Source organism: Uranotaenia lowii, chromosome 3 (assembly GCF_029784155.1).
Source record: "Uranotaenia lowii strain MFRU-FL chromosome 3, ASM2978415v1, whole genome shotgun sequence".
Taxonomy (NCBI): Eukaryota; Metazoa; Arthropoda; class Insecta; order Diptera; family Culicidae; genus Uranotaenia; species Uranotaenia lowii.
The window spans coordinates 51017411-51041788 of NC_073693.1; the positions used below are offsets into that span (position 1 = coordinate 51017411).

Genomic DNA, 24378 nt, shown 5'->3' on the forward strand with positions numbered 1-24378 from the left:
TTGTGTCATTTTTGTGTAATTTTGTGTATTTTTCGTGTTACTTTTGTGCCCTTTTTGTGCCCTTTTTGTGCCCTTTTTGTGTACTTTTTGTGTAATTTTTGTATAATTTTTGTGTCATTATTGTGCCAAATTTGTGTCATTTTTATGCAATTTTTGAGTCATTTTTGTGTTATTTTTGTGTAATTTTGTCATTTTTGTCATTTTTGTCATTTCTGTCATTTCTGTCAGTTTGGTCATTTTTGTCAGTTTTGTTATTTTTGTCATTTTTGTCATTTTTGTCATTTTTGTCATTTTTGTCATTTTTGTCATTTTTGTCATTTTTGTCATTTTTGTCATTTTTGTCATTTTTGTCATTTTTGTCATTTTTGTCATTTTTGTCATTTTTGTCATTTTTGTCATTTTTGTCATTTTTGTCATTTTTGTCATTTTTGTCATTTTTGTCATTTTTGTCATTTTTGTCATTTTTGTCATTTTTGTCATTTTTGTCATTTTTGTCATTTTTGTCATTTTTGTCATTTTTGTCATTTTTGTCATTTTTGTCATTTTTGTCATTTTTGTCATTTTTGTCATTTTTGTCATTTTTGTCATTTTTGTCATTTTTGTCATTTTTGTCATTTTTGTCATTTTTGTCATTTTTGTCATTTTTGTCATTTTTGTCATTTTTGTCATTTTTGTCATTTTTGTCATTTTTGTCATTTTTGTCATTTTTGTCATTTTTGTCATTTTTGTCATTTTTGTCATTTTTGTCATTTTTGTCATTTTTGTCATTTTTGTCATTTTTGTCATTTTTGTCATTTTTGTCATTTTTGTCATTTTTGTCATTTTTGTCATTTTTGTCATTTTTGTCATTTTTGTCATTTTTGTCATTTTTGTCATTTTTGTCATTTTTGTCATTTTTGTCATTTTTGTCATTTTTGTCATTTTTGTCATTTTTGTCATTTTTGTCATTTTTGTCATTTTTGTCATTTTTGTCATTTTTGTCATTTTTGTCATTTTTGTCATTTTTGTCATTTTTGTCATTTTTGTCATTTTTGTCATTTTTGTCATTTTTGTCATTTTTGTCATTTTTGTCATTTTTGTCATTTTTGTCATTTTTGTCATTTTTGTCATTTTTGTCATTTTTGTCATTTTTGTCATTTTTGTCATTTTTGTCATTTTTGTCATTTTTGTCATTTTTGTCATTTTTGTCATTTTTGTCATTTTTGTCATTTTTGTCATTTTTGTCATTTTTGTCATTTTTGTCATTTTTGTCATTTTTGTCATTTTTGTCATTTTTGTCATTTTTGTCATTTTTGTCATTTTTGTCATTTTTGTCATTTTTGTCATTTTTGTCATTTTTGTCATTTTTGTCATTTTTGTCATTTTTGTCATTTTTGTCATTTTTGTCATTTTTGTCATTTTTGTCATTTTTGTCATTTTTGTCATTTTTGTCATTTTTGTCATTTTTGTCATTTTTGTCATTTTTGTCATTTTTGTCATTTTTGTCATTTTTGTCATTTTTGTCATTTTTGTCATTTTTGTCATTTTTGTCATTTTTGTCATTTTTGTCATTTTTGTCATTTTTGTCATTTTTGTCATTTTTGTCATTTTTGTCATTTTTGTCATTTTTGTCATTTTTGTCATTTTTGTCATTTTTGTCATTTTTGTCATTTTTGTCATTTTTGTCATTTTTATCATTTTTGTCATTTTTGTCATTTTTTGTTTTTTTTTTATTTTTTGTCATTTTTTGTTATTTTTTTTTTGCATTTTTTGTCATTTTTTTGTCATTTATGTGTCATTTTTGTGTAATTTTTGTGTTATTTTTGTGTAATTTTTGTGTAATTTTTGTGTAATTTTTGTATCATTTTTGTGTCTTTTTTGTGTCATTTTTGTGTAATTTTTGTGTCATTTTTGTGTCATTTTTGTGTAATTTTGTGTATTTTTCGTGTTATTTTTGTGCCCTTTTTGTGCCCTTTTTGTGTACTTTTTGTGCCCTTTTTGTGCCCTTTTTGTGCCCTTTTTGTGCCCTTTTTGTGTACTTTTTGTGTAATTTTTGTATAATTTTTGTGTCATTATTGTGCCTTATTTGTGTCATTTTTGTGCAATATTTGAGTCATTTTTGTGTTATTTTTGTGTAATTTTGTCATTTTTGTCATTTTTGTCAGTTTTGTCATTTTTGTCATTTCTGTCATTTTGGTCATTTTTGTCATTTTTGTCATTTTTGTCATTTTTGTCATTTTTGTCATTTTTGTCATTTTTGTCATTTTTGTCATTTTTGTCATTTTTGTCATTTTTGTCATTTTTGTCATTTTTGTCATTTTTGTCATTTTTGTCATTTTTGTCATTTTTGTCATTTTTGTCATTTTTGTCATTTTTGTCATTTTTGTCATTTTTGTCATTTTTGTCATTTTTGTCATTTTTGTCATTTTTGTCATTTTTGTCATTTTTGTCATTTTTGTCATTTTTGTCATTTTTGTCATTTTTGTCATTTTTGTCATTTTTGTCATTTTTGTCATTTTTGTCATTTTTGTCATTTTTGTCATTTTTGTCATTTTTGTCATTTTTGTCATTTTTGTCATTTTTGTCATTTTTGTCATTTTTGTCATTTTTGTCATTTTTGTCATTTTTGTCATTTTTGTCATTTTTGTCATTTTTGTCATTTTTGTCATTTTTGTCATTTTTGTCATTTTTGTCATTTTTGTCATTTTTGTCATTTTTGTCATTTTTGTCATTTTTGTCATTTTTGTCATTTTTGTCATTTTTGTCATTTTTGTCATTTTTGTCATTTTTGTCATTTTTGTGTCATATTTGTGTCATTTTTGTGTCATTTTTGTGTCATTTTTGTGTCATTTTTATCTTTTTTGTCATTTTTGGTATTTTTGTGATTTTTGTAATTTTTGTCAATTTTTCATGTTTGTCATTTTGGTCATTTTTGTGTCGTTTTTTGCCTGTTTTGTAATTTCTGTTATTTTTGTTATCATTGTTTCATTTTTGTTTCATTTTTGTGTATTTTGTGTCATTTTTTAAATTTGAAACGACCATTTTTGCTGCCACCCTAATATATGTACAAACCTAGCTGAAGGAAAACTTCCGCCATCACTGCAGCAAAACGATTGATTTTGCTTTCTATTCTTTGCAGTTTAGCGTGGAAAAGAAACCGGAAACAGTTGGAAAATGGCTAGATGAGAAACGAGGTGTGTATGGTGGAAAATGAAACGATAGATAGTTTTCCCATTTTGTGGGCACTCCGAACACATCGTTTAGAAAAAATAATCTGTGTGTTCTGTTTGGAAGAGAAAAGTGTCTGCATCATGGATGGATGTATGTTATCACATCCAATATTTTTTTTACTTTCCTTCTTCCGGATGGTGTAGGAGGATTTGAAAACTACATCATTTCTAGACCCACCACAAGGATGATAACAATGGCGAAAGTGAGAACTGCAATCTGAGTGCTGATGGCTTGAAATGATGATTGTAGGGGATATATATTCTTCAATAATATTGTGGGTGCAACTAGCTAGAAACTATGAAGAGAGGAACGAAAAAAAGAAACTTTCTTCTACCTCGGAGAGCGTTCGTGCAGATGAAATTGGAAAACTGTTTCGAGGGTCCTTCTTCTAGAATGCTGTTGTCTGAAGCGTGATTGAGCTGTTGAATTGAGTGTCTACCGTCCTTTTTGCTTCTAGCCAAATCCTTTAATCGGCAATTTGAACTGAATAAAACTTTCAGAAGATAGAAATTGTTTAGAAACTCCAAAATTGGCAAAAAATAAAAAATTCAATATTCTGGTCCTTGTTAAAAAATATTATCGAAATATTTCAAAAAGCTAACAATTCAATATTACAAACAAACTCAATTTTTCAATATATTGCAATTTGAATATTAACAAATTAAAAAAGGTTTTTAATTTTTATTTGTAATTTTCCCATTTTTTCTCAATTTTTGTTCAGAAGGTAATTTTTCCTTATATAATTACAATTTTTAACCCGTTTTATTATTAAATCTGCCCCTAGTTGGTTCTTTTTTCATAAAGAAAACTATATTTCTATACACAGAAAATTTCTCAAATACATAGCTACTAGGGTGGTAGCCAAATAGGTCATGTCGAATTTCGAAAACCAACCGTACACATTTAGTAGATTAGTCCAAAAAACTGACCTATACATAATTTCAGATCAATCGGACTTGATTTAGGAGTGCCTCATAGCGTTCGAAGTTTCTGTTTTTGATCCTCAAAAATCTCCAAAGGAAGGACCAAAGAAAAATGAAAAATTTGAAATATTAATTTTTGTGCCAAATGACTTAAAAATGCACACAACGTCAAAATCTGGAGTTATAAAAAAAATGTTGTCAAATATCGACTAAAAATTTTCAAAAATCACCTAAGAGGGAACAAAAGAAATTCTAAAAATTTTGAATTTTGAAGCCAAATCACTTAAAAATGTATGAAACTTTGAGATCTGCTGTTATCTCTAAAAAAAAATTTTTGGTCAAAAATCGACTTTCTTAGCCTGAAACTTGAGCCTCTGAAAAAAACCACCAGTTTTTCGGAAAGTCCCAGAAATTCGATTTTCGACCAAATTTTTTTTCTAGATAACACCAGATGTCGACGTTTTATGCAAGTTATTTAGCTTAAAAATAAAAGTTTCGACTTTTCGAATTTCCTTTGAAACTCCTTTAATTATTTTTGATATTTTTAAGTCAATTTTTGTCAAACAAATTTTTTCGAGATAATACCAGATTTTGACGTTTTATGAATTTTTGAATCATTTGGCATCAAAATTAAAATTTCCATTTGAGCTGAAATCTAGCTCACGTCAGTTTTCGGGCCAATCTACAAAATGTAGGCATATGGTCAGTTTTTTTTTAATTTGATCATTACATTTTTGCCACCCAAATACCTACATTTAAATCAGTAAAAGTTCACATCTTTAAAATGTTTTATGATCATGATTTTTTTAATCAAGAATTTCTGATAACTCTCGCTTTTAACAATTTGTCAAAATTTTTAATTTATCTTTTTGTTATAATTGTTTTTCTCTAGCTCAAAATTCAAAAACTTACAACTCAAAACTTTGAACATGAAATTTAGAACTCAGACTCCAAACCACAGAACCTAGAATTAGAACTTGAAAATTCCTATCCAAGAATTCAAAGCTCAACATTTCAAAACTCTAAACTGAGAATTCAGAACTCAAAATTAAGAATACAGAACTGAAAAATCAGAAATTGAAACTTGGTAGAGCATACTACTTAGAAAGAAGAACTTGAAACTGAGAACTCAACATCAGAAATCATAAAATAGAAGTGAAACCTTAAGCATTCAGTTCTAATATGATTTGGTTTCGTCGAGATACGAAATACAGCATTTTCCAGTTTCGACGGATTTCGCGCCAACTCGACACAGTATCTGGAATGACGATCTCAGAATTGGATGAAACTTAGTGTGTGTGTGTGTGTGTGTGTGTGTGTGTGTGTGTATACACCCATAGAAGAGGTTGCAATAATCCAATGCCTATTTAGCACATCTCTGTGCCGATAATGCGCTGAAATGTGCACTGTGTCGAAGATGATATGTTTGAAAAACCGTAACTGGCATAAGGACTCGGCTCCCAACTAAAATGATGCATGACCACTACATTCAAGCAAAACAAGAAAAACATTTTATGGGATTTCGTTCCTATTGGATAATTCATCCCAGAAACAAGAAAATAAAAATTATAAACCACAGCGCCCGTAGGGAGAATCGAACTCAAGTCACTAACCAAATGGTGTTCGGGCTCGGCCGATGGGGGGGTTCGGACTTCGGGGTATTTCTTCCCGTCTCTCGTCGACGGCATCAACCAACACAGGAATTCGGGGTAAGTCGCCGACTCTTGCTGGCAGAACAGCTGTTCACCCGCTCGGGGGGAGATTTTGTTTGCACTTGATAGGGAAGTTACGCGATAGACCACTCCACAAGATTATCGATTTATGATCATTCGCGTTTTCGGAATGATTAAAAAGTCGCTTGATTGGACTTTACTTAGTTTATTAGGGAAGAAGTGAAATTCCGTGCGATTCGTTTTACTCTAGATTCTATTCTAACAATTAAAAATGGCTTACATACTATTGTGTCTGACTCTCTCGAAGAAAGTATTCATGTTGGGAGAGAGTTATGCTTATCCTAAGGTACGTATACAGATAGTGGTGTTTTCGATCAAATGAATTACAGTGTCAAGTAAACATAAGACACATTACAACACAAACTTATATTAATTCCTGATCGGTGTAGTACCGATCATTCCGGCCACCTTGAAACTGCTGTTTCAACGAATTTCGGACCAATTGATTGCGGCCTCCTCAGTCGGTTGGACCATGCGACACGATTGGGCAGGGTACACAGGTGGACCAGGAGATACGGCCGTTGGATCAAGACACAGCTGGCACGTCGCACATCGAGGAATCTGCTTCGGCACTGGTGCAGAATCTGTGAATACAAAAGAGACCCGGTAGACCGAACGGCGTAGGGTAAGGTTATAGGAACGCTAATCACCTGTTAGCGCCCCATTAGCGCGTTGAGCAACGTTCGGCGTGCTCTACCGATCTTTGAAGATTCTGCTACCATGTGGATGTATGTAGGCGATCTCGCTGGTAAACGAAGCGAATCTGCGACGATGTACGACAGTGGGCGGTCTGGAATCGAATAAAAGACCCGGTAGATCGAACGATTTGGATTATAGTAATAGGAACGCTAATCACGCTCCTTTAGCGCGTTGAGCAACGTTCGGCGTGCTCTACCGGTCTTAGAAGATTCGGCTTCTGACGTGGCTCGGTGCATGGCGATGAATGCTCGGTGACGGTATAAAAATGGAAAGGATCTGCAATCGACAAAGAACCGGTAGATCGAACGAGAAAATGTGACAGTTTGGAACGCTAATCACCTATTAGCGCTCGACATGCGCAGTGAGTCACATTCGGCGTGCTCTGCCGGTCTTTGTAGAAGGATCTTGATGATGGCGGGGTACAATAGGACGTCTAAGGAACTGTAAGCAACAAAGACCCGGTAGATCGAACGATATGGATGGAATTATAGGAACGCTAATCACCTGTTAGCGCTCCAATAGCGCGTTGAGCACGTTCGGCGTGCTCTACCGGTCTTTGTAGATTTCTAGTTGTCGGGGTTGTCGCGTTGACCTGTTGACTGCTGGCGGAGAGTTAGATGACAATCTCGCTTGGCTGGCTTAATGACTCCATCTCGACCTGGATGAAGCCGCGAGGCGGCGGAATAAGGCCAGCTTTCCAAGGATGAGGATTGCCATGCATGGTCGTAATACCAACCAGGGTTTTCGGGGAAGTTAGAAGAATGTAGATTCCTGGACAGTTCACTAGCTGTGATTTGCACTTCCGGAACGCGTCTCCTACTGAGCCCATCAGTATCCTTCTGGATAGCAGTTAACCGAATAGCAGCAATAGTTCTCCAACGATGTCGTGGCGGCTTTGGTATGCGGAATTCCGTTGGCAGGACAGGTGCGCATAACCCCAGACAGGTAACTGACGGCTGCTTGGCTAAAGGGACAAAGTAGCAGCAGGATTCACAGGCAGCGTCTTCTCCTTTGTCGTTGACCTTAGCGGCGCTTGAAGGCGTGTTGGACAGCTGACTGTGTTGAGCGACGGAACCGACGAGCAGCGTATCGTTGAGCGCGTATCTTGAATTGGGCTCACAGGATGCGTCGAATATCACGCGTTCATTGGTGGTTTTCCTGGCTTCCTTGAGCACCGGGTGATGTGGCAGATAGCAGTGTGGTTTGTCGTCAACAGAATCGATGCGGTGCCTTTTTCCGGGTTGAGCGTGACTTCCAGGGATTTTGTGGTGTGCATTTCTGGTGGAGTTTCGTTGTGTGGCCTTCGTGTTCGAATCTCCAAGGGTGGTTTTAGGATTATTGGGCCGGGAATGGCAGGCGACGTATCCTCCTTCGTGGATTTGAGTGGTGGAGGGTTCAGCTTCCATTCTCTGGCTTCCATCGGTGGTTACCATTGGCCGGAACTCCCCAGGGATCGTTTCTCGGGTTTGATCAACGGTGGAGAGGTAGCACGCTCGCGGTGCGGTGGTGGAGCTGGAATCCACTTTGCCAGAAACTGTCCAGCCAAAGAGGGTGTCCACCAAAATCGGAGAATTATCACCAAGAGAGTGGCGTACGCCTGTGTGGAACTCGTGGTAACATTCTCCACCGATGATCATGTCGATTGTTGCTGGAACGTTGAACTGAGGATCCGCCAATGGAACCTTTGGCATTTTCCAGGCAGTTGTATCGATCGGAGATGTGGGAAGATGGGAGGTTGGCTTCTTCATGACGAGGAAATCGAGTGTGGTGGAGAAGTCGCTGTTCCTGGATACGATTTTGGCAGCTAACTTTTTTCTGATGCGCTTGACTGACTCTCCAATTCCGGCAACTGCGATGTCCACGGGGCTTTGTCGGGTGGCGAGTTCATTCGCCAGTTTTCTGGTAATGAAATTTGACATCGCTGCGGAATCTAGTAGAGCTCGTGCTTGGATCTTTCTGCCATATCGGTCGACTACTAATAGCGAAACTGTCTCCAAGAGAACGGTTGAATCAGAATGCACGGAAAGATTTACTGTTGGGGGGCTAAGCAATCTACTGGGGCCTGGATTCGCTTGTGCGGGATGTGGTTCCTCAGTAGAGAGTTGCTCTAGATGTGATATGTGGTGGTCGTGCAACATGGTGTGGTGTTTGGCTTGACAAATCCTGCACAGAAACTTGGATTTGCAGGATGTTGCCCGGTGGTTTGCGCGAAAGCAATTCCAGCAAAGACTGTGCTGTGTCACAAGCTCTCGCCGTTGGGAGCTTGACAGGTTCGAAAATGCTGGACATTGGTGAAGCGGATGTGTTCTCAAACAACAGTGGCATGGCGAAGTACTGGATTGAGTTTCGGACGTAGCTGTGTTCACGACAGATCGGATGGGAACTGGTTTCTTCGGGATTTGACCGGCCACCTTGGAAACGGTGGGCACTGAGGAACGATGCTGGAGATCGCTGTCCACGGATTTCAACATCCGGACCTGGTGGACGAGAAACTCGATGAGCTCGTCGTATTTCACTTCTTCTTTCTGTCGAGTATCCTGCTCCCATGCGCGAATCGTCGCCGAATCCAATTTATTCGTCAGGATGAAGATGAGCGGAGTGTCCCAATGATCTATCGGTTCACCTAACTTCCCCAGTGCCTTGACGTGTCGCTGGAAATCATCAACCAGTGTGTTGAGGTCCTGTGCTGACTCATGCTGGATCGGTGGAAGGTTGTACAGGCCTCGGAACAGCTCCTTTCTGAGGAATCGCTTGTTGTCGTAGCGCTTTTTCAATGCGTCCCACGTCGATGCATAGTTATCGGCTTGGATATCCACAGACTCGAACGGTTTTCTTGCCTCTCCTTCCAGCGACTGCAACAGATACTGCAGCTTGTTGACGATTGGTATATCCTCGTTGCAGTGAATCATCGAGAGAAAGTTGTCACGGAACGAGATCCAGCGTGATTCATCTCCACTAAACTTCGGCAAATCGATTTTTGGCAGACGATGATGAAAGCTGGAAGACATGCTGTGAGAAGCCGATGCGTGGATGATCGTCGAACTCAACGGATGCTCCCTACTCTCCAGTTTGGACAGCAAAAAACCCTTCGCCCTGCAGAATCGATCCTCAAAATCAGCACGGAATTCCAGGTGTGTTTCAAACCGTTCTTCGCTGTCACCCATCTCGATGTCGTTCTGCACGTTCAAGAAGAGTTCGTTGCACTTGTTGAGCGCCTCCAAACGTACCGCAACCTGGCAACAATCCCGTTCATAGGTGAAATCCGCTACGAACTTCTCCACCACATCTCGTTCAGCACACGCTCGTCGTCTCGTCAGAAGGTCCGCTGCTAACTTTTTCTCCGCCTTGCTAGCCATCACTCAACACCACTCAAATGACACTTGTTGACACCAAAAACGATCGTAAACACTACCAACGATTGACTTTTCGGATGCGATTTGTAAATAAAAATCTCCAAAATATTCTTATTTTATTCGAGTTGCTATCCTTTTGGACGGTACTGTAGTCACCAACTTGTATAAATGCCACTCAGCAATGCAACAATCGCCTCAAATTAACAGGTAAAGCGAAATTGAAATTTTCCAAAAATCCACCAGTGTCGCTATACTTTTATACGGTACTGTTGTCTAGCCACTTGCCCCAATGCGTATCAGCAATGCTTCACAGTGTCTCAGAGGCCACTGGAAGTGAATTCAATTTTTTTTTTTCAAAAACTTTAAATTTTTCAAGTGTCGATGTATTTTTGAACGACACTGTAGAGTGCACCACCCTTAATGCACTTGCACTTCCGCCTTGAATCGACTTTTAGCCACAAAATGCAATTTCATAAAAAAAGTTATTTTATTTCTCCCTTGTTGCAAAACTTTTGCGCTGTACTGTGTTGCAAAATGTTTGTACTGCAGTGTAATTCTGTCGTTTGTTTTGATTCCACAAAATTAACAAAGTTGATAGAATTTCGTTGCTGTTTTATCGCCAAATTTTGTGAAATTGCTTGTAAGTGCAGTGAATATTTGGCCAGGATTATAGTTCTCGAGTGAAATTATCACAAAATGGCCTACCTTGATGTGGATCAACTACAAACCACAGCTGCTACTGCGCTCCCGAAGATGGCGAATGGTGATTCCTCTGCTGGTCCAGATGAGCTTCCTGTCCTCGAATCCGGCTTCGAAGGACCAAATGTTCGGGCTCGGCCGATGGGGGGGTTCGGACTTCGGGGTATTTCTTCCCGTCTCTCGTCGACGGCATCAACCAACACAGGAATTCGGGGTAAGTCGCCGACTCTTGCTGGCAGAACAGCTGTTCACCCGCTCGGGGGGAGATTTTGTTTGCACTTGATAGGGAAGTTACGCGATAGACCACTCCACAAGATTATCGATTTATGATCATTCGCGTTTTCGGAATGATTAAAAAGTCGCTTGATTGGACTTTACTTAGTTTATTAGGGAAGAAGTGAAATTCCGTGCGATTCGTTTTACTCTAGATTCTATTCTAACAATTAAAAATGGCTTACATACTATTGTGTCTGACTCTCTCGAAGAAAGTATTCATGTTGGGAGAGAGTTATGCTTATCCTAAGGTACGTATACAGATAGTGGTGTTTTCGATCAAATGAATTACAGTGTCAAGTAAACATAAGACACATTACAACACAAACTTATATTAATTCCTGATCGGTGTAGTACCGATCAAATGGTCTTGCCAGACCGACATCTTAACCAGTGTACTATTTGAGCTTCATGCAGGAAGAGGGATATTTGTCATAGGCATTCTGCCACCGATCAATCACGAAAGAAACGCACGACAGTGGCTTCCCGGCGTTTGGCCTCCTTTCAAGGTATTCATTTGTATTGCGATGGAAACGGGAAAGGGAACGGGAGTGGAGGAAACGGGAAACCCATTGAATGAGAACTGTGCTTTGCTTACTGCCTGCTATTACATACACACGCTACATATACACAGCTGCTAAAGACGGGCAGCTTGGCCGGTGCTTGTTTGCCGGTGAATTGAAGGAATATATTCTTGTTGCTTTTGCTACATACACACGCACAGCTTAGCCGTGGTTGTTTGCCGGCGAATTGAATTGAAGGAATGTTTTTTTTTGTTGTTGCTTTTACTGCATACACACGCACAGCTCGGCCGTGGTTGTTTGCCGGTGGATTGAAGGGATTGAATTAGAAGGATGTTTTTGTTGTTGCTTTTGCTACATTCACACGCACAGTGCTCGGTTGGCTGGCTGCCTGGTGTTGGCCGGTATTTATTTCCATCCTTCTTCGTCTTGTGATGCGATAGGGAGGGACGTGAAAGCGTTTTTATTTTGTTTCTTTCAGACATACGCAATTCGGTTAACTTGGGAGATTAATGCCGGTGGGAGCAAATCGAATCAGCACCGATAGCGTTATCTTCTTGTACCAATGATGCTATGTAATTGACTACACGCCATTGGCACAGAGGCTGAATTTTGGGTGTAGTCACTACGTAGTTAAGGTAGTTTTACCAAAAAAGGTCTAGACTAAAATTAGAAAAAGACCAAACTTTGCAGGCCCATTTTTTATGTAAATTTTTAGCTCTAAAATTACATTTCCTACACAAATGTGGATCTTGTTCCTGATTTTGAACCTGATCCTTCTTAATCCTGAGTCATACACCAAGCATATCCAAGATCTTGATCATGACCCTTATCCTGATACTGATGCAGATTCAGATCCTGACACTGATCCAAATGCTTATTCTTATTCTGATTCTTATGGTAATCCTAATCCCGATACAGGTCCCGACCTTTGATGCTGATTCTAATCCTGACCCAGATCTCAATCTGGATCTTTTTAATGATTCTCATCTTGACCTTGATTGTGATCTTGATTCTTATCCTGATCTCAATCCTGATCCTGGTCTTATCTTGATTCCGATTTTAAATCAGATTCTGATCCCAATCCTGATCCTAATCATGATCATGATCTTGATCTTGATTCACATCTAGATCCTGATCCTGATACCATATATAATCCTGAGTTTGTTTCTTGGTATACACTAAATCGGAAAAGTAATTCTAAAAGGATATCTTTAACAGTGAAACAGTTTCGTGTGGCGGAATTCGTTCGCAAAAATGAATTAGCATCCATCAATTTGCATTTACGTAAGACATATTTTTAGGTTAAACAATAAGTTCTAATGACTTTAACATTTTCATGGAAGACTGTGAACAAATTTTGAAATTTTGCAAATTTGAGTTGAGAAAATCCACCTTTTTTTCGAACATCGATGGTCTATTTTTTAGGAAAACTAGCTGATCGGGTGTGCTTCGCTACACTTTCAAAAAAAAAAATGAATTTAAGTGTTTTTTCGAAAGCAGCATTTCAAACCAAATTTCAACATAATTTAGAAGCAAACGCTTTAAAAAGAGAGCTGCAACTGGGGTTTCAAATTTCAGTACAAAGATGATTTAATAATATTTTCTTAAAATTGATCTCTAAATTTGTTTTTCAAGATCTGAAACGTTTACTCTTTTTTTGTAAGCATCATAGAGCTTATAATGATATCAAAATGTATGTTTTATAATATAGACTTCCAGCCCTTTCCCTCTTTCAATGCTAGAAGTGTTCACTTACTATGAAATCATTTTTAATATCTATTGTGATTTTCTCGAATAACTAGAATCGCATGCAAATTATTCACTCTGTCAAAAATTTACATAAATTTTTCTCTCACCATCTTTATGTACGATCTTGAATTATTTGTTTACATTTATCAGCAGACTTCTTCCTATGTCGACAAAGTTTACTTCATGAAATTGCAGCGTTCATGATAGACTGACGGTTTTCCCAGATTGAGAAATCAGAATCGATCCAAAATTCGACCAGTGAAACGGTCAAAACCCAGACGAAGAAACAAACTAGTCCGGTTTTGGATCGAAACAGTTTCCATTTTCTAGCTATTCTTTGACCAGACGTGAAAATGCTGAATATTTCCAAAGATGTTGTTTAAAAGAAATAAAACTTTCAGTTAAAAATTTATTTATTATGCTTCGCAACATCATGTTGTGTGGTAAATTCAATTGAAGAATAGCCAAAGCCGCATTCATTTTCTTTAGAAAAACGGAAATATTTCATTTGGTTGTAGAGTGGTTGCACGGTTCCGGAATAGACAATTGAAATCAGTTCAACTTTTTAAAACTGGATGCTATAATATACCTAATGACAATCGAAAAATTCACTGATTTTATCACCATTCAATTTCAACTTGACACTTCAAACATATGATTTCATAACTGGATTTTTTCCTGGAAGACTTCATCGTTTTGGACTCTCTTCTTTGATCTAGTAAAAAAAATTATGATTAAAAACAGTTTCACAATAAAATGATATTAATATTTATTTTCAATCAAATATTACATACAGCAATAGACATGATTGCTGTGATTATTTTGTTCTTTTATTCAAGGGACGTACGATTATAACGGTGAGAGAAAAAGTACGAAATCATAAAACGAAATTTGAGGTCAACGAAATTTTTGTGCCAAAACTCTAACGCGATAAGAAAATCGCAATAATTGACTTAACATTTCGGTTCATTTGTCTGATAAGTTTTAAAATTATGCTAAATATGAATAAAGACTTGTATCTTGCTTTCCGACTCAACCCAGAAATAAGGAAGGGTCTCAAATAATTCGTACGCAAACAACTTTTCTTCCTTTTGCTTGATAAGTTTTCGTTTTATGCCAACAAACTTGTATGAGAGGCCCTGATTGGTTAGTAAATTTTCAAGCTATACAACGCAATTTATAAGGAACTCCCCTCGCCCCTCCCTTCTTCAAACTGCATTGCAGAAAGGTATAAAAATTACTCGAATCTCAAACTTTTTTGTACCGATTTTGAAGAGCAAGAATCCTTCTAGAAAAACATGTTTTCAAAGTGGAAAATTTCCAGCAGATTCTTCGAATTATCAACGAGAAAAAAGCAATTTTTCTAGTCAATCAACAGATATTTCGTGAATGTGACGTAACAGTTTGTACCAATACTAGAACAAGGCTGCCTTGGCACTACCTTCTTTATATATTCCTTGCCTACGGGTGGAAAACATTAAAACAAATTAAAAAATAACCCTTGAAGTTTTGCTTTTTTTTAATGATCGTTATTGAAACTTTTTTCAAGTCTTTGAGAAAGTTATTTTTAATGAAGTTCCGAGTCGTGCTAAAAATAGCATCAGCTAGTAGAATAAGAATAAGAAGCAGAAAAAAAGTTTTGCATTGAACAGGTTTACAAATTTCATCAAACTGAGCATGTCTTATCTATAAAACTCAGTTTTTTTGTCGGAAAGTGAAAAAAATGCTGCAAAATAACTGCAGCGATTTTCCATTTTCCTCATCTAGGTTTCCACGAGAGAATGATTTTGAAAGTCTTTTCCCATGTTTTTTTCTCAGCAGCTGATGTAATCGTTGCCAGAGACCGATTCCTTTGATCATTATAATACTTGAAAAAAAAACCATATTTAGAGCAGTTTACTGGTTTTGGGAAAAAGTGATAGAAATTTTGACACTTGTAACACATTTTAAAAAATTTGCCGTGCAAAAATGTTTTCAAGATCTTTGGGCGTTGTATTTTTTACAGCACTGTTTCTATTTCAGCCGTATGTGATGGAAATATTGCTATTTTTGCATCACAGCATGCGAAAATACAACACGTGTTATAAAAAAAACTTGAAGGCCACAGATGCTAAAATTGTCAACATTTCTACCACTTTTTCCCAACACCATTGAACTTGCTCTTAGTTGTGCATTTCACATAACGTTTAAAATCATTGTCAAGCCGTTTGAAGCTAGTTTTTTATAGTTTGGATTTATAGTGGGTGGAAAAGGAGTAAATACCCAAGCAACCAAAAGTCCCATAAAACAGGTACAAAAACAGTTACTCAGCCCCATCATTGATATGAAGAACGTTCTATGCAGCTCAAAATTTAAGTTCTTATTGATACTTTCAAGTTCTAAAGCAAGTCTTAATGATCTTCTATTCAGCTTCCAGCATCCTTTTCATTCAAATTCCAAAAATCGTTAAATGAGCAAAAAATCTCTCTCTATCTCAACTGCACCCTAGGCATCCGTTCGTATCACCTTCTTTTGATTATTTACTATGTTCAGTACATGGTGCCGCGCGCCGGATCTCAAACTCGACAAATAGCTCAATTGCTCTTTCCTTCATTTCCTACATATATCGCATCAGAATGGTCACTCAATTACCAAATTCTTTATTGAATAAAAAACTTGCCCGGCTTGAGGATCGAACCCCGACCTTCGTGATGAGAATCGAACACGCTACCACTACACCACGCCTAGATGTTGTTCTAACTTAAACTAAAACTCGAAGTGGTGATTTGATTTTGAAAGCACCTCAATGCACTTTTTGTAACTAATCAAATCCCGTTTTGAGCACTTTTCTGCCCTTTATGTGACTTTAGTCCCGTATAATGTACGTATAAATCACTTTTGAAACTTTCAAGTTCATTAACACTAAACGTACCGGAGGCGGTCAAATGACGGTTTTTGAACTTTAAACGATGATTACGCCTTATATGATTGTTTTTTCGCAAATTTAACGACAGGACTATTTTTGTTTTTGAAATGCAAGTATTTTTGCGTTTTTAAATTTTTTTTAAGTGTTACGGTTTTCGAATAACGTATGTGGTATACCTATTCATACCGCGAGCGGTCAAATGACGGCAAACACCGTTTTCGCTAAAACTCCCTTGTTTCTCAACCGATTTCTATCAAATTTAAAGTTTTGAATAGCTTATAATTCGACTCAAATATGTTTCTCAGACAATTTTCATTTACAATCAATAACTTTAAAGTTATTTACAGTACAAGAAAAATTTTATGAAAAAACATGCTTCAGGAAAAAGGTTGTAAATCAGTTATTAAGTGCTCGAAAAAAATTTCACTTAGTGCCTGAGAAAGCTGAAGTTAGAAGCTATATGTTGCACATATGGAAATTTTTTTTGAAAATTTTCTAAGATCATGGCCACAAAAAATGTAAAAAAGTTGTGTAAAACCCGTACTTTTCAATCAATCGACCGCCAAAGCTGTTCCTGTTACAGGAGAAAATTTTGAAAAAGTGAATTGAAAAGTAGACGTAATTTGTCACATTTTGGCATCTTTAGATTTTTTGAAATACGAAGTACATAATTTATGACGACTTTTCAAAGGTAGCTGTTTGCAAAGGTGCAATGCTTGGCAAAAATATGATAAATAAAACAGTGAACTAGTTTCTGAATTTTGAGAAGTCAGCACAAATTCTTGCTTGGCAGACGGGCGCAGTGGGTGGTAATATCTCAAAGCTATTTTGCACACGAAGACGGGTGAAAGGAAACGAAAAAACAAACGAGCATTCGCTCAAATTTTCTGGTTTTACTTTCAGAAATATATTTATTATATTTTTGTCAAGCATCGCACCGCCAATGCAGTTACATCACTAGAACCGGTATGAAATTTGCTTTCTTTTGCATATAGTTTTATTGCCTAAACTATACGTTAACGTACTCAAAATCCAGTGCAAAGCTGAATTTAAGTGTAGGGATTGTCTCAGAAAATCCAGATTCATAAAAAGTTCGCAAAACAACTACCTTTGAAAAGCCGTCAAAAATTATGTATTTAGTATTTTGAAAATCTAAAGATGCCAAAATGTGACAAATTACGTCTACTTTTCAATTCACTTTTTCAAAATTTTCTCCTGTAACAGGAACAGCTTTGGCGGTCGATTGATTGAAAAGTACGGGTTTTACACAACTTTTTTACATTTTTTGTGGCCATGATCTTAGAAAATTTTCAAAAAAAATTTCCATATGTGCAACATATAGCTTCTAACTTCAGCTTTCTCAGGCACTAAGTGAAATTTTTTTCGAGCACTTAATAACTGATTTACAACCTTTTTCCTGAAGCATGTTTTTTCATAAATTTTTTTTTTTGAACTGCAAATAGCTTTAAAGTTATTGATTGTAGATGAAAATTGTCTGAGAAACATATTTGAGTCGAATTATAAGCTTTTCAAAACTTTAAATTTGGTAGAAATCGGTTTAGAAACAAGGGAGTTTTAGCGAAAACGGTGTTTGCCGTCATTTGACCGCTCGCGGTATGAATAGGTAGGGGAGAATGAGGATACTTGATCCCTGGGGATACTTGATTCCTTAGCTCTATCTCGAAACTGGAATGTCTTACAAAGATCAAATGTTCTAGAAAAATGGTCAAAAATGAGCAAAATAACAATGCATGAAGTTTAAAAAATTTTAACAAATTGATTGTTTGAGTAATTGAACTTTGTTTGAAAAATTTCACAAAATGTAACTTGAAGATCTTTTTTCATCACTTTAAAACGTTCCTTACATTGGAAAATTATGAAAAAAATATATATTCCAATGTATCAATCGTTCGAGCGTAAAATGAACTTCATAATGCCATATTTTCAAAGCAATGGAAAACTCTCGACTTTTTTCAGAAAAAGTTTTCTAAAATGTTGATTATGGGTACAATTGATCCCCTAGAGTAGGGTACAATTGATCCCCCTTCCAAACGGCATATTCTTCTTTTGAATTGATCGTTAGGATGGCTGATTACGAAATTACTAATATTTATCCAAAAACTAATATTTATCAAACAATTGTCTGAAGAAAAGAGCAAAAATAATTAATTTTCTCTTAATTATAAAAAATAGCGCCTTTAAGTATGCAATGTTTTCAGCGTTGTGACAAAGTTATAGAATTTTCTTCTTATGTCTGCTATAAATTGTGAAATGAGAACAAACATGACCAAAATTGTCAATAAACATTCTATCTTGGAGTTTTGTTTGATTTTTATACAAGGATTAGGGCTTCCTGAATAAAAGATCAAGTCTCCTTCAATAGAGGATCAAGTCTCCCCTAACTTCAGAAAAATCGCAATTTTTTTACTCCCACGAAAATGCTTCTAGTTCATCTACGGGTTCAAGTATCGTTCTAATTTTTGGAGCATAGAAACTTGAAGTTACAAGCTGTCAGAAAATGTCAAAGACTGCGAGTTGCTAAATTTGTCAGAAAAGATATGGTGAAAGTAAGAAAAGGGGATCAAGTATCCCCACTCTCCCCTATATACAAAGTGTCGGTATGTTTAGTGTTAATGAGTACATATAGTCCACTCGAGAGAATTGGGCAAAACAAGTCACAAACGTACATATTAATCACTTTTGCAACTTTCAAGTTCATTAATGAGTACATAAAGTTCACTAAAGTTAATTGGACAGTTGATTTTCTTTGTCAGCCAATATGTAACTTTCAATGCCTTCATTGAAGTAAATATGTGACTTTTGGTTGCTTGGGTATTATTGTGACGCAACGCAATTTAGAGGATTTTTAGGTACCGTCAAACGGAGCATCATGCAAAACCAGGGTTATATCAGGTACTATCGGTTTCTGAGAAATTTTGGGGACAAAACACTAGCGCCAAAATAATATTGACGAATAATACTTTAACCATTAATTCGTGAATTTTAACAGCATGCCATAAAGTTTTTGTTTACATCGGGGGCAGATGATTTTTTTCGTCAGTTGTCAGCAGAGCTATAGTCCATGCTTCTACCTAGTAACCGATCAAAAGTATTTGGCAGGTACGATGATCCGGTCTCCTTCTTTCAATATCCTGTTTTGGAAAGAAAAACAGTAAGTCTTTTTCTGCTAGTTTACCCCATTACAATTGAGTAATCTTTTTCGCAATTTTTTTATGTTATCTTCAGCTTTATCATCGGAACTGCTAAGGAATCTGGACATTCGACATGGTACGTGTGAAAATTTCGAAAAACTACGAAAAAAGAAAATGAAGGGAAGGACATCTTTACTGCTGCTGCTTTCAAGCTCGTCAGCTCTCTATAGTTCCGATTGAAAAGAAAATGAGAAATCTCAACCTAATCCTTTCGCCTAAATAGCAGCAGCAGAAGCTGGAAGATATCAAACAGGAGCTAAAGATACGCCGAATCATCCGCTGATTGGTGGGTTTTGGTTTACGTAATTTGTGAATTTTATTTGTTGTATGGAAGTAGCCATTACAAAATAATTTTTTTTTCTTCTAGAATACATGCTTTTCATTAAAAAAAAGTCAAACCGTGGCGAAAATGGTAATTAAAACCTTGGATTAGAAGCAGGATTTCTCTGAAGATGTCAAACAGCCCTGTCTTGGACATATTGAAGCCCAGATACCATCATCGACAAAAGAAGCCAGTAGTTCGGTTTCGGCTATGTTTCAGTCCCTTTTCTGTGGAGTTCAATTTCATTCGGTCAAAAATGAAATATCACGATGAATTTATTGTTTCAAAAGTGTTAATCTTGCTCTTGAAACATTAATTAAATTCCCATCATATTTAGCAGCTAAACAGTGCGGTTAACGGAAATCAGCGCTGTTTTATCGCTATATGATTCGATTATTTAGCTGCATTTACCTTGTTCTCATGTTATTTTTAGGCCACCTGTAGACCACCAATATGCTTAATAAAGTCAAAAATACAATTGTTATTGTTCCTTCTTGTCCAATCCCTTTAATTAAAATTTTCGGTTTTTCAACTGGAAGTTTCGAAAATTGTCCTTTAAAATAAACATTTATTAACTTCTGCGCTCGAATCCCATGTGTTTGAAATAATAAATATATTTCAATTTCCTTAAAAATGATCTGATGAGTTCTTGCGGACGGAGAATTCTCCATCTTCTTCTTCTTCTTCTTCGTTTTATGTTGATGGCCAGAGAATGTCACTCTATAACACCACTTTTTGAATTCTCCATCATCGGAAATCATTTTTCGAATATGAGCCACGAGCAAAACGGACGTTTCTTCTTGGGTTGTTATGTCGATCAAAACTTATGTGTTCGCAAGCTTGAATGCAAGTTGAAAGCTTGAAGCCTTTTTCGTTGGTGGCAGCACCATAAACAAGAAAAATGATGTCCCAGACTACTTGTTCGAAAAACTATGCAGCCGGGTATTTTGATACACCCAAAATTCAGCCTCTGTGCCAATGGCGTGTAGTCAATTACATAGCATCATTGGTACAAGAAGATAACGCGATCGGTGCTGAATCGATTTGCTCCCACCGGCATTAATCTCCCAAGTTAACCGAATTGCGTATGTCTGAAAGAAACAAAATAAAAACGCTTTCACGTCCCTCCCTATCGCATCACAAGACGAAGAAGGATGGAAATAAATACCGGCCAACACCAGGCAGCCAGCGAACCGAGCACTGTGCGTGTGAATGTAGCAAAAGCAACAACAAAAACATCCTTCTTATTCAATCCCTTCAATCTACCGGCAAACAACCACGGCCGAGCTGTGCGTGTGTATGCAGTAAAAGCAACAAAAAAAACATTCCTTCAATTCAATTTGCCGGCAAACAACCACGGCTAAGCTGTGCGTGTGTATGTAGCATAAGCAACAAGAATATATTCCTTCAATTGACCGGCAAACAAGCACCGGCCAAGCTGCCCGGCTTTAGCAGCTGTGTATATGTAGCGTGTGTATGTAATAGCAGGCAGTAAGCAAAGCACAGTTCTCATTCAATGGGTTTCCCGTTTCCTCCACTCCCGTTCCCTTTCCCGTTTCCATCGCAAGACAAATGAATACCTTGAAAGGAGACCAAACGCCGGGAAGCCACTGTCGTGCGTTTCTTTTGTGATTGATCGGTGGCAGAATGCCTATGACAAATATCCCTCTTCCTGCATGAAGTTCAAATAGTACACTGGTTAAGATGTCGGTCTGGCAAGACGTTTAAATTGGTGATTTGAGTTCGAATCTCCCTACGGGCGCTGTGGTTTATATTTTTATTTTCTTGTTTCTGGGATGAATTATCCAATAGGAACGAAATCCCATAAAATGTTTTTCTTGTTTTGCTTGAATGTAGTGGTCATGCATCATTTTAGTTGGGAGCCGAGTCCTTATGCCAGTTACGGTTTTTCAAACATATCATCTTCGGCACAGTGCACATTTCAGCGCATTATCGGCACAGAGATGTTCCAAATAGGCATTGGATTTTTGCAACCTCTTCTATGGGTGTAGAATAAAATATCTTTGGTTATATGCTACATTTGTATTTGTACTACACTTATTCAATTTTCTTTATTATAATATAATAAAGTTATCATTTAAAGATAACAAAATGATGATGACATAGTTTCTCATATTGTGAGATAGTTTTTTAAAGTTTTTGATTTTAATAGAAAATTTAAAAAATCGAACAATAAATTTACAAATTTTAACATTGTTGATGCCGTAAAAAACTTTACCCAGTATGACAGATTGGCTTAATGGTATCACCTACAAACTTTATATTGCTTCTATTATTCTATATCAACACTGTAGATGTAAAAATATTTTTCGGACAATCACCAATTTTTTAAAAATACATATGTATTTTAATAATTCAGTTATCAGTCTGGGCTAAAATGCATCAAAATGCAAATCAATGATTCACCTTTTGAATCTTATTTTCATATGCTGGTTTGTTTTGTTATGATTGTTTTGCATCACGCGTTTGTTGATTTCAAAATTTCATCCATTCAAACATTAATTTTTGTGATTTCAGCTAGTAAAACTTTATGAAGTATTTTTACCCCTCAATGTATGCAGCACCCTTTTGCTTATTCTTTAAAAACATTTTTGTCAGAGAAAAATGACATCACAAAGTATAAATTTTCAAACTTTTCAATTTGATTTTTCATTTAAAACAAAGTTTTTTGCAACAAACCGTTTTTTCTAAGTAGGGTGAAAATCGCATGTTTTTGTAAATTTAAAAATAACTGGTGAAAGTTATATTTTTCCTGATTACGTCAATTTGATGTCCCATCAACCTTTAAACTTTTCATGTACAAGCGGTATGATTATCTGTAGACATTGAGTTTTTGGAAGCTATTGATGTTGAAAAGTGTGGCATGATGCCCCAGTTGACGGCGCACATTTTTATGATCGTCAAATTGCATACTTTTGATGAGTTGACACTTAGAATTTTAGGTAATTTCAACCATTACAACTTTTTCATTATAACTCTGTGATGTGACGCAACGAAAGTTGTTCGCTCGTAAATTTACATAACGCGCTAAAATTGAAACCCAAAACTTCAATTTTTTGGCAATTCATAATCAAAGTTTTCACAATACATATTTCGTTGCAATCCAGCGATAAACAGAGCAGATATCTTGGATATCATAAAGAATTTCGAAAACGCAGATAAGTCGCCTGATGTGGAGTAACGGAGGAAAAAGCTGCATCTTGCAAACAACTGAATATTTAAAAAAAAAATTAGTTGCAATTGAAGGTGTCAATCACGGCGATATATAGTTTGTCTGGTAAAAATTCAACCCCTAAAAGTTGTTACAAAATTCATTAAAAAAGTTTTTCCAAATGTTGTGCACAGAAAAAAATTTTGACTATTACGTGTCATTGAAAACTGCAACCTTTAAAATAAATCAACCTGTAATTGACAAAACCTGTAATTTTAAATTGTTTTCCTTGAAAGTTAACGAAGATTTATTTATTATTACAGCAAATGTCCTGTAAAAAAGTTGTACACTAAAAATTAAATGCTCGTAATCATGTTTTCGACCTGTAAAATTACGGTAAATGTCCTGTTCCTTTTTGTTACAGGACATTTGTGTAATTTTAGGAAATAATTTTTGCTGTGAGATGCAACGCTGGAATGGATCATATAAGTCTGAGAGCCGATTTCCCCATTTCACGATTTTCAGAATTTTCTTCTTAATTTAACTTTAATATCTTCCACTTGATTTTTTATTTCCAAAATTCGCAACCAACACTCACTTATCCATGATGTATTTGTAGATGCCACTGAGCGTCAGCCGCTGATTGGGTGCACTACTAATTGCCATTGCTATCAAGGCGATATACGAAAAAGGAGGTTTTTCCGGCCGATGGGCCGCCTTCAGGAACGAAAACGGCAGAGACCACTGATTGAGGCCAAAGTAAGACCCTCCAACAAATGGCGACGGGCCACCGCCGACGGAAACTTCCAGCGGAAAATAACGCTCGCTAATCTGGGCACTACCGAACAGTGCCAACTCTTGATTCACCGAATGGATCTGATCCAACGCAGCCACGTACGAGCTGTAGGGTAGCATTGTAGATCTTTGAAACACGCGAATAGGTCACGCGCTTGCGCTTGCGTATTGACGTCCGTTGTTTTTGGCGATGCGCAACCCAGCAGAGATCGAACCGAACCGAAAACCGTCACCGGCGACAATCAATTAGTAACTGAACATACTAACGATGATCACTCAACCTCGATGAGAGAGCAGGAAGATCCTGGCCTGGCCTGGCTGCTCGGTCATAATCCATGACGACCGAATGGATTCCGGAACCCCGGGAGGATCTGTTTGTTTTCCACAACAGACATCATCGAAGAAAGACAACACATTCCATCCGTCCATCCACTACTCGCAGGAGGGCGTGTGCGCGCTCTCGATTTCCGCGGCTTTTCGTTGTCGTCGGTTTCTGAACAAGAAGAGATGCTGGGAGAAATGTTGATTTTATTTATGTTTTACACTACATTGAGAGTAATAAAAACAAAGCTGCTGCCGAAAACACACCAGTTGGAAAAATCAGCGGCTTGCTTGGATCGCCCGCGGGATACGATCATTGAGAACTGGAAATACGCACACGATCGTAACATTCCCACCCTCACCCGACTGAGTCATAACCTCACTTTTGGTCGGTCGCTTGAACCGGCGGGCGACGGACAAAGTGAAAACTGCGCCTGTTTGAAAACATAACAACTGCTGTTTCGGCTTTTTCCCGAAGGAAATTTTTG

The 24378-nt window shown here is 36.6% G+C and overlaps 1 protein-coding gene across 1 annotated transcript in view; it reads right to left on the reverse strand.

The window, feature by feature from the left end:
- LOC129757870 (forkhead box protein C2-like) overlaps positions 1 to 23815 on the reverse strand; it is a 51749-nt gene extending 27934 nt beyond the window's left edge. The window contains exon 1 of the mRNA XM_055755223.1: positions 23373 to 23815. Within this exon, the coding sequence (XP_055611198.1) occupies positions 23373 to 23689 (317 nt within the window). The 5' untranslated portion in view covers positions 23690 to 23815. The remainder of the gene's footprint in view (positions 1 to 23372) is intronic.
- Between the last annotated feature and the right edge of the window lie 563 nt (positions 23816 to 24378).